Source organism: Clarias gariepinus, chromosome 4 (assembly GCF_024256425.1).
Source record: "Clarias gariepinus isolate MV-2021 ecotype Netherlands chromosome 4, CGAR_prim_01v2, whole genome shotgun sequence".
NCBI lineage: Eukaryota > Metazoa > Chordata > Actinopteri > Siluriformes > Clariidae > Clarias > Clarias gariepinus.
Genome location: NC_071103.1, coordinates 39,963,590 through 39,975,000, shown reverse-complemented (window position 1 = coordinate 39,975,000; position 11,411 = coordinate 39,963,590). Strand labels below are relative to the sequence as shown.

The following is an 11,411-nucleotide window of genomic DNA, read 5'->3' as shown; positions in this document are numbered from 1 at the left end:
TGGTGACAAAAGCATGAATTACTGTCTCAAAATGCTCCCTAGGGATAGCAGATTTTATTTTAGCCAGATTTCTCAATTGAAAGAAGCTTGATTTAACAACATCCCTAATCTGACTGTCAAACCTAAGATCCGCATCCACTTTGACACCTAAATTTGAGATGACTGGTTTTTCATACTGGGACAAAGAACCCAGATCCACAAAAGGGTTCTCAGAAGATCCCCCAAAGACCATCACCTCTGTCTTTTTTTCATTAAGTTGTAAAAAATTGAGGGTCAACCAGGACTTTATTTCCTCAAAACACCTAAGTAAAGGTCTCACCGAGTAGGCATCTATCTTTTTAAGAGGAAAATAAATCTGACTATCATCAGCGTAACAGTGGAATGAGATGCCATGCTTTCTAAGAATGGAGCCAAATGGAAGCAGATAGATTGAAAAGAGAAGGGGGCCTAAAACTGATCCCTGTGGCACCCCATGTAGTAGAGGAGCAAAGGAGGACACACAATCACCAAGGGACACAGAGACGGTTCGGTTCGCCAGGTAGGATCGGAACCACTCCAATGCTATGCCCCTAATGCCCACCCACTGCTCCAAACGAGAAAGCAGAATTTCATGATCCACTGTGTCAAATGCAGCAGTTAGATCTAAGAGGACGAGAACAGCACAGTCACCGGAGTCAGTGGCTAAAAATATATCATTAAACACTTTTAACAAAGCTGACTCAGTGCTGTGCAAGGTTTTAAAACCAGATTGAAAAACTTCTAAAATATTATACTTTCCCAGAAAAGCAATTAATTGACTGTACACAATCTTCTCAATCACTTTAGAAAGAAAGGGAAGTTTTGAAATAGGTCTGTAGTTCTCGAGAACTGTGGGATCTAAAACAGGTTTTTTAATGAGAGGTTGGATTACAGCATGTTTAAAAGTTTTAGGTACCAGACCTGAAGAGAGACTACTGTTAACAAGAGCAAGAACAGCTGGGCCAACAGTAGAAAACACTTCTTTAAACAGCCGAGGAGGAACAACATCATAAGGAGAACCAGAGGGCTTCAAATGCCCAACAATCTCCTGTAAAAATAACATAGTCACAGGCTCAAACTTATCAAAAACAGCACAGCAAGGAACCGAGACAGAGGGGTCATGAATTAACGCTGGGGATGATATTAGGGCCCTAGCAGCAGAGACCTTATCAATAAAAAAGTTAAGAAAATCTTCGCAAACGACTGGGGAAGACTCAATACAGTTCGTCTGCGGAGCATTGAGTAACGAGTCAATAGTCTTAAACAATACACGGGGTTTATGACAGCATGATAGAACAATATCAGAGAAATAATTGCTCTTGGCATCCTTCACAGTTTTCTGATAACGACTCCAACAGTCGCGTAAAATTTGAAATGACACCTGCAATTTGTCCTTTTTCCATTTACGCTCAGCTCTACGGCACTCGCGTCTAACTGCACGCGTCACATCGTTCAACCAGGGCTCAAACCTAATTTTTTTGTGCCTAGTTTTTAAGGGAGCCACGGTGTCCAGAACTGTTTGGCAAGCAGAATGAAACCATGAGCTAATCTCCTCAGTACTGTTACACATAGCATCAGGAACAGGACAGTTCTGAGTAAAAACGGCAGAAAACTGAGCAGCAGTAGTAGAGTTGATATTACGACAGTGCCGAACAACAGCGCGAGGTTTAACTGTAGTGTATGCAAGATCAACCTCAAACAGTACAGGCATATGATCAGAAAACACTGCCTCACAGATCTCCAAGTTAAGAACAGATAAACCGTATGATAAAACAAGATCAAGCATGTGTCCGCGTTCATGAGTAGGACCAGATACCCACTGCACAAAATTAAAAGAGTCAATGAGGTTTAAAAAATCCTTTGCCATTGGCTTATCAGGGCAGCATACATGAACATTAAAATCTCCTACAATAAGAACGCGATCATATTTAGGCATAATTTCAGCCATAAAATCAGAAAAATCATTTAAAAAGTCCTGGTTATATTTAGGAGGCCGATAGATGATTGCACACAACATTGTGTGATGACTTCCCACCTCAAACACACTGAGTTCAAAGCTGCTGAAAGAGGACGACAGCGACATCTCTTTACATTTAAAGTGATTTTTAAAAATCGTCGCTATTCCACCTCCTCGGCCCAGCATCCGTGGGGAGTTAAAATAGCAGCAGTCATGAGGTAACAATTCAGTGAAAACACTGGACTCACCAACACCCAGCCACGTCTCAGTCACAAAAAGAAACTCAAATCCTCTGGACATGAATAAATCCTTTAAGATAAAAGTTTTATTCGCTACCGATCTAGCGTTTACCAAGCCAATCCTGGTCAAAGCCGGCGGATCCGCGTTGATAGCCTCCCTGGGAGCACGACTCAACGGCCGCAGGTTACCAAAATTTACTCCGCGCCAGCGGGGACGAGGAAGGAAAGGATCCCGGTGCAGGAAAATATCATCCGAGCCGACGACAGGTACCAACCAGGCATCGACAGGGTCCAGCGAGCGCTGCGCAACAAACAGACGCTGTACTGATCCATAATTATTAAAAGAAGCCATATTAAAGCGTCCCAACCAAGCCTTCAGCCTGACTAGCCGACCGCCGCGTTTACCTCGACGACGGGTGCGTTTACGCCGGATAGGTAAGGCCTGGGCCCAGAATAGGTGAGTGGGAATCCCCGAAAAAAATCGGGGGCAGGGGCTTTTGTCCATCAAAATGTGGTTTCATCAAACCGTTAGCCACAAATCGAAGATCCAGCAGAGTTTGGCGATCGTAAACCAGCAAAGAGTTGACATTTGAAGTCATAAACAATATTAATAACATAAAAAGACACAACATTGGCGGAGATAGACGGCACGCCACACACACCGGCGCCATCATGCCATCATTCATTTATAGTTGAAAGGTTAAAGCCAAAAATAATCTGCTGATCTTTAATGTAATCAGTGATATATTATTATTATTATTATTATTATTATTATTTGAGGTTGAAGCCCACGTACATGTCTGTGTGTCTCTCTGTACAGCAGAACTCTCTGTCTAACTTATTAATACAAAGAAATCCCATTCTGTAAGGTTGAGTATTAACGGTGTTGAGGGAAAAACTCCCTGAGATGGCAGTAGGAAGAAACCTTAAGAGGAACCAGACAGGGAACCCATCCTCATCTGGGTAATTATGGACAGCAGGGGTTGATCTGCACTCATACTGTGTGTTAGGAGGCTGGAAGTTCAGTATAACAGAAGATGTGTTGAAGTTCATATGGAGTTCAGGTCGTTATTAGAGGTTCAGGTACAAAACCGTTGGAAATTCCGGTCCTGACTATGGAGCAACTGCAGTCACAAGTCCTCAGAGAACAGCTGTCTCCATCATCAGGCAGACCACACGGGGCGTCCATGTGACAAGATCTCCAACCAGAAGAGGGACACCAGGACCCAGGACGAGTCAGACAGGTCCGGGGGCAGCGGGAGTCTGGATCACTGGCAGCTCAGGAGCGACAGAGAAAGAAATAAAGAGGGAGAGAAGGAGACATAACAGTCACACAATGTATAATGTGAATGTATATTTAATGCAGAGTGCAAGTAGAGACTCCGGCAGGACTAACTATGACATCATAACTTAAAAGGAGAGACAGAAGGAAACACAGACATGAGGGATTTAAAGCGACCAATCACTTCACCATCAACAAACCTGAGTGATCAATGAGAGTGGGGAGGACAACATCTAAACATACCAGTTCACCATAATACTCTACGTCCATGAGTCCCCCAGATCTGCTCCTTTACCTAAGGCTAATCTATTTATAAAAATGAATACATGTACGTAACGCTAAATATACAGTATTGTTAAAAACCTAGAAATTGTTTACATATCTTAATTTTCTTAAGCTAGTCTATCAACTAAAGAAAGAGTAATAAAGTGTGTGTGTGTGTGTCTGTGTGGTGTTGTAGATTGTTATTATTATTATTATGATTATGATTATTATTATTGTTATTATTATAATTGTTATTATTATTATTATTATTATTATTATTATTATTATATTTTAAACTTTGTGGTCTTGAAATGAGTGAGAAGGAAATGTATGTGTAATTACTGAAGTGTGTGTGTGTGTGTGTGTGTTCTGACAGGTCTGATTCAGAAGCACGCCTCCACACCTGTAATCAGCAGCACTAAAGTGGACATCAGCAGTGTCCAGATAGTGACTAGTGATTCGGGGATCCCACCCATCGTTAAAGCTCACGGTAAGGGTCGAGGTTTCGTTACTTTTATCTGCAACCATTAACATAACAAAAAAAGTCTGAAAACGATTTTAGTAATAATGATAATTACAATACTGAGTACAGTGGCTAAAGCTAAATCTGAAGAAAAAAATACCATCATATAAACAAACAATAAAAAATAAAATACTACTACTATTACTAATGTTGGCACAGTGGTGTAATGGTTAGCACTGTCGCCTGGCACCTACATGTTCCGGGTTCGATTCTCATCTTGGGGTCTGTGTGCATGGAGTTTGCATGTGGATTGGACTTGGTGGGTTTCCTCTGGGTTCAGTCCGGTTTCCTCCCACAGTCCAAAGACCTGCAGATTAGTCTAACTGGCATTCACAAAACTCCTGTAGTGTGTAAATCAGGATTTAAATGTATGTGTATGTGTGTGTGTGTGTGTGTGTGTGTGTGTGTGTGTGTGTGTGATTGGCACTCTGTCTCGTGCCCTAAGTCTCCTGGAATAGGCTTCAGGCCTCCACGACGCTGTATACAGTATAAAGTGATATAGATGATGAATGAGTGAGTTGTTATAATAAATAATAAAGTAAATTAAATGTTTAATTATACAGTGAATAATAACTAATTCAAAAAGTGTTCACTAATAACAATCAAAACGGGGAAAAAATGAAAAAAATTAAGTCTGAAATTAAAGTGTCTTAAATCCTTCTTAAGAATAGACTTACGGTGCTGAGTGTCACAGATAAAGGAGTTTTATTAGGAGCTGTTTTTTTTCATAGTTTCTATATTCAAAGGAATGTAGCAATTTGTTTTTGAAACTGATATGTAAATGATTTGGATTAGTGCATCGATCGGTAGCTTCAAGAAATCAATGTGTCAATTAAATAAAATGACTAAATGTACGAAAACATATTATACAATTAAGATTTATGGGTAAAATATTGTATTAATTATATATAAATGGGCGGTCTCAAAATGAAAGCAATATAGTATAAATATTATACTAATAAATAAAGCAAGATAAACCCCATCTGTAAAAATAAAAATACTTATAAAAGTAGTTTCCAAAAGACCACGACAAACTTAAAGGGAATCAAAAAGAAAGGGTAAGAGTGAGATGATTGTGTGTGTGTGTGTGTGGGTTGCAGGGTGTCTGATGTTGATTGCGTGGATGACCACGGGCAGTATGGGAATGCTCATCGCTCGCTTCCTAAAGAGAGCCGCCCCGGGTCAGAGGCTCTGCGGGAAAGACTTCTGGTTTGTGGTGAGTTTTTCTCTGGATGTTAGTAACTATTGACTTAGAGATGTAATACACACAGTCACAGAGTCACGAAGAGCCAGAGCACACACACTCAGCTCTGAATAGTGGGTGTGCAAAGCTCATTCCTCAGCTACTGTACAACTAACGTGTGTGTGTGTGTGTGTGTGTGTGTGTTGTTCCTCAGGCCCATGTGGTTCTGATGTTGCTCTCCGTTGTGGCGACCATCATCGCCTTTATCCTGATATTTTCATACGCACAGGACTGGAGTGGGGTAAACACTATATATTATATATTACACACTATAAGTTATGTACAGTCGTGTTTTTTATTTAACAAAAATGAACCCAAAAAACAATAAAAATAATTTGGCCGATACTAAGTACCCCATGATTCAGTAGCTTGTAGATCCACCTTAAGCAGAAATAACTTGAAGTAATAAAGGAGTTCATGGCGACTCAATGACTGTAAGATTTTCCAGCCTTCTTCTAATTATGCTGTCATGGACTGTAACATCTAAAGTTCTCAGTGAGGCCTGTAGAGTCTTGTTTTTGTATTTCTCTGAGCATCGCATGGTCTGACATGAAGGTGAATGTGCTGGGACGTCTATTCCTGTAAAGATTGGCACCTTACTGTATTAATACTGTATGTGACTAATCTCACCAAACCTTCTGCTCTTAGAGACGTCTGCGCCCCTGCTGATGATTAATTAATTAAGGGCTGATGGTTAGTAGCACCTGGATGCAACTCTTAACCCTCCCAGCTCCTATAAAAGCAGGGATATATTTAGTATTGCCTACCTGTTTTTGTTAAATACATAATGGTACAGGCTAAAAAAGTTATATGTTGTTGGTCTGAGGTTGTACAGTATTTACCCAAAACTGGGATGCGCACTATGTTACACACTACACACGATATTGTACACTATATTACACACTGTACATTACATGCTAAACACTGTTACACATGCCACACTATACTGTATTTTATGTGCTATAATGTTGCAATGTTCTGTATGTACAGTACAAAATACCCACTTAACACTATACATGCATTACCTTACACCAGACACAGTACAGTACAAGCTGTACGATATACACTATACATACAACATGCACCGTTTTACAGCATACGTAAGCAACATAATACACCACTGTACCTAATGCACCTACATCATAAATGCAACACAATTCACATTAAACATGTATTAAACATGTGTGTGTTTAGGGAGCTCATCCAGTCCTGGGCTGTCTGGTGATGATCCTCAGCCTCGCGCAGCCAATTGGTGCTGTCTTCCGCTGTGCACCACAGGATGAAAGGTATGTGTGTGTGTGTGTGTGTGTGTGTTTGTGTGTGAGAGAGAGAACAAGACACACAGCTGACATGTCACTTTGTTTCTTTTCCTCTGCAGGAGATTTATCTTTAACTGGATTCATGCCCTCAATGCATTGGCCATTAAAGGGTTGGCAGGTGAGAACTGCTTCTCTCTCTCTCTCCCTCTCTCTCTCTCTCTCTCTCTCTCTCCACACCATGACCTAAACATGTTCCTCTATCTCATGGACAGTGGCTGCGATCTTCACCGGCCTCATGTTGGCCGACAGCTCACCCACTCAGTGGATGCCGAAGGTGATGGGTGGATTCGTGGCCTGGGAAGCGCTGCTCTTCCTCTGCCAAGATCTTTACTACAGATGCAGAGAAAAAGGTAAAAGCTCCCAGACTAAACCTCTCCAACACTGACAAGTCCCTATGCCAGAACGCCTATATTATTGCATAGATAAAAAAACATTGTTGTTGTTGCTGTTGTTATATTTTAAACTTTTAAAATCGACCATGTTTCCATAACATTGCATGATTTTAGGTACAACATAATTTGTTTTTCTCAGAGACCATCAGCAATAAAAAAAAATGTTTGGAAACATTAGAGCGATGTAAAGGGAAGCACAATAAAAAAAGTAAAAATTGTGGACACTGATTAGATTGCGGGAAAAAAGAAAAAAAAGAAAAGATTTCTGCAACTTAATACAGTAAACATTGAATTGTATACAATAGATTTTGTCACCTCTCTTTCTTATTTTTGTTTAGTAAATGCACATTAATAAAACTTGTGTTTCTGTTATGTTCCGTGAAATCACTCCCGTGTCTGTTAGTGTTTATAAACATTTGTTCATTTAAAGTCACACCGTGGACATCATTTAGAGTTTTATAAATAAATTATTCATAAACAATGTTTTTACTTTTTGATCCTTAGATATGGATAAAAGCAACGGGGTGAGTGTGTGACATGATTTTATTTCTGTTTGCATATTTTTAATGGTTTGACAAAGGTTTAACTCCACATTAAATGGTTTTGCGTTATGTTTTTGTGATTTATTAGGTGGGTACAGGAGTGCTTCTGCTGTTTCTGTTCTTTTTGGGAAACCTGGCGTTCCTGGTGGCTCTGCTTGTCGGAATTGGAACAGCATAATTATAGAATTCTTAACCTTTTTTAACTTAAGGTTTGTTTGTTTAACTCAGGTATAAAAATACGCATTAATTATGTGTTCATTTGTTTTCATACTCGTTCTGATATTTCTGAAATCTATTCAGAATCTGTTACTTTTAAAATAAGTATTTGCTATATTAAAATCTTAATTTTATTTAATAAAAATCCTATATTTAATTTCCCAGTCAAGGCTCTCTTTTATTATTAATTTTTTTTACCTTGTACAACCTTAAAATGTAGGAAATTGTAGGTTGTTCTTAAATTATGATCTTGCACACCACATTGCACATCTTTGTATTTATATACATATTTGTGTGTGTGACTTTGGCCGACTGCAACAGTCCAGTCCTTTTCATCCTTAGCCCGGGTACGACACCTCTGACATTGTCTATAGTTCAAGACTGGCTTGACACAAGGAATGAAAGAGTAGCCCATGTCCTGGATATGTCTGTGCATGGTGGCTTTTGAAGCACTCCAACTGCCCACTTCTTTCACACCTTTTTTATAATTTTATTTTTTTCCATAAAAAACTTTTATATATCTTGGATTGCAAGCATAACATGTTCCAGAAACATGCTTGCAATCCAAAGCACTCGTAGGTGAATTTCCCCCTTAAGTAATAATGGAAACTCAGATGATTCATTTCACAACCGCTAAATATCTATAAAGAGATGGATATATATCTATATATATATATATATATATATATATATATATATATATATATATATATATTTCCATATACAGTGAAACATCGGATTACAAGTAACGCAGTTTGCGAGCGTTCCGCAAAACAAGCAAAGATTTTTATTAAATTTTGACTTCAAAAACGAGCAAGTCCTGGTTTACGTGTACCGAGTATCATGTATCACGCATGCGCTTCTTGTTTTGACGCCGAGCATCATGTGATCACAACTGAGCCAACGGTGCTCATTTCTTACTGGTATAATCAACATTCGTGCATGCGTGTACTGTTTACTATAACACTGTGTCAACATATGTGTGTAAAACATATTTTATTTTGTCTTTGTAAGCATGTGTGTACAGCGCACGTGTACTGTTTCTTATAACACACGTGCGTGTGCACGTGTAAAGCAAAAGAAAGTCTCATTAGAGGTAAAAATCCATGTTCTCTCTCAGCCTCTTTATGTATGTGTGCGCGCGTAATTTGACATTGTGCCGGTTCACACACTCTCTTTCTATATGTCTTTCTCTCTCTCTCACTGAGAGAGAGGGGGTGCAGAGAGGGGGTGCTTCACACACAAACACACACACAAACACTAAAGGTGAGAGAGAGAGTGTGTGTAAACCAGCACGGTGTCAAATTACGCGAGCACACACTCTACACAGAAACACTGCTCTGCCGCGATTCTTTTTAAAGGTAAAGTGCAGATTCATTTTGTTTGTTTGTTTTACTTTACAGCAGCGATTCCATTAGCATGCGCTTACACGAGTGTCATTAGCGATGTTTCTTTGCTAATTTTTCCAACAAAACAGTCTTTCCGTTAATGTCTGTGTGTCTGTGTGTTTGTGTGTGAGACTAGCTTCAAACACACATACACACACACAGCGCCTGCGCGCATAAACGGAAATACTTATCTATCGGGATTTATTTTTAGGTAAAGTGCAGGTTAATTTGTTTTATTTTTACGTTACATTTTCTATCAATTATTTTTATGTATTTATTTTTTTGGGCTGTAAAATAAATAATTTGAGTTTCCATTATTTCTTATGGGAAAATTAAATTTGGTTTACGAGTGTTTTCGAATACGAGCCCACTTCCGGAACGAATTATGCTCGTAATCCAAGGTTCCGCTGTATATAAAATATAGTGAAGTATTATCCTGCACTTTACCTTTGAAAAGAATCGTAGCTAGTGTGAGACTAGAGAGGAGAGGAGGACCAGGAGAGGGCTACCGTGTAGGATGACACACACACACACACACACACACACACACACACACATTTTTTTTGCATGTGCCTTAGACTTTTGTACAGTACTGTATACATTTACTTCCACTGTTAATGCCACTAACACTGATTTTCCAACAAAGGTGACTTTTAACAGGAGTATCTGTTTATACCTCACACAGAATAACCAATTGGTGTGATTCTTTAGAGGCATCAGGCCGCTCCATCGACCTCTTCATCCAGCCACTGATGTCATTTTATATGCTCACACATGCCTCGTTCCACATCAGATCTGATGTCTTTTATATATCTCAATTTATTATTACACAATTTTTACAACTTATTTTGATTGCTAAATCCTTTTGATATTAGCCAATATTTTCCCCAATGTATCTGTGTCACTTGGCTTCCTGTCTGAATGAATTTTATTTATGTGGCGAATTAAACTGTACTTTGTACCAGCCGTGAGTTTTTATTGTGGTTTAACTGGGGCCTCACCTTATAAGAGATAATGAGCGCCACTCGGCAAAATCCCATTCATGCTGCTTGTGTTTTCCCCTCACCCCACTATGGCTTCAGCGTGGCTTCTCTCCTGAAGCAGCTCATTAGGGAAGTCCACATTAGGTCTGTATATTTCTTATCTCGGTCAAGTCGACCTTTCTTCCTGCAGTATAAGTGTTGCGCTCACTGCGATCTTAAGCAAGAAAACATCCTGCTTCTCAGGACTTAGTATGTCTCACAGTTTATCCCAAAAGTTTATATGAAAGGTTAGTGTGAGTACATTTATGTGATCCATGAATATATGTTTTATATGTGATTAGTACTTTGTTAATGTGATTAAATATGTTTTACCTAAAAACATGTTTCAAATGCATTCATGAAATGACCACCAGGTGGTGCAAATGGACATTTTGCCAAACAGTTGCAATTGTCATTTTTAATTCTAAGTAGAGGTTAATTTATAAAAAATAAAAAAAAAGTCATAATATGTTGTATCAAAGAAATATTACAGTGATACAACAAACATGAAATATCAGAACCAGAGCTATTGATATTTACAGCACAATAATGAGTTACAAAAGCATCGGTTAAATGTTGTTTAGACAGACGATCAAGTTCACTAGCTGAGAATTTTATTTGACTGAACTGTTATAGAGCCTCTTGGTTTATTCACTCTCTGTTTATTTTTATTATTTTAAAGATATGATACATAAAAACTCAATGAACTCATCAAAGTTTAAGTATAGAAATAACTTAAAAATAGACTTTCAGAATAGAAAATTTTAATAAATAATATTCTTATAAACTATAAAATTCAAAATATTCTCTAAAAAATTCTAAATTCTAATTCAATACCACGCATGTTATGATAAGGACTCTGTCTCAATAACAATGTCAATTTTAGAATCTGTAGAAGCTCAGTGGTCACACACAACCCCTCGTGGATGATCCTTTCTCTGAATATGCTGTTTTAACGAGGGTGGGGGTAAGAAAAACACATTGTGGCTTATTAATCTGCGTTCCC

The 11,411-nt window shown here is 38.7% G+C and overlaps 1 protein-coding gene across 1 annotated transcript in view; it reads left to right on the top strand.

Annotated features, from left to right (window-relative positions):
- Positions 1–8,096, top strand: part of LOC128519713 (putative ferric-chelate reductase 1) — a 17,003-nt gene extending 8,907 nt beyond the window's left edge. The window contains exons 8-15 of the mRNA XM_053493534.1: positions 4,137–4,250; positions 5,384–5,499; positions 5,681–5,767; positions 6,721–6,812; positions 6,905–6,963; positions 7,058–7,195; positions 7,742–7,761; positions 7,868–8,096. Coding sequence (XP_053349509.1) covers positions 4,137–4,250; positions 5,384–5,499; positions 5,681–5,767; positions 6,721–6,812; positions 6,905–6,963; positions 7,058–7,195; positions 7,742–7,761; positions 7,868–7,957 — 716 coding nt within the window. The 3' untranslated portion in view covers positions 7,958–8,096. The remainder of the gene's footprint in view (positions 1–4,136; positions 4,251–5,383; positions 5,500–5,680; positions 5,768–6,720; positions 6,813–6,904; positions 6,964–7,057; positions 7,196–7,741; positions 7,762–7,867) is intronic.
- The last annotated feature ends 3,315 nt before the right edge of the window (positions 8,097–11,411 follow it).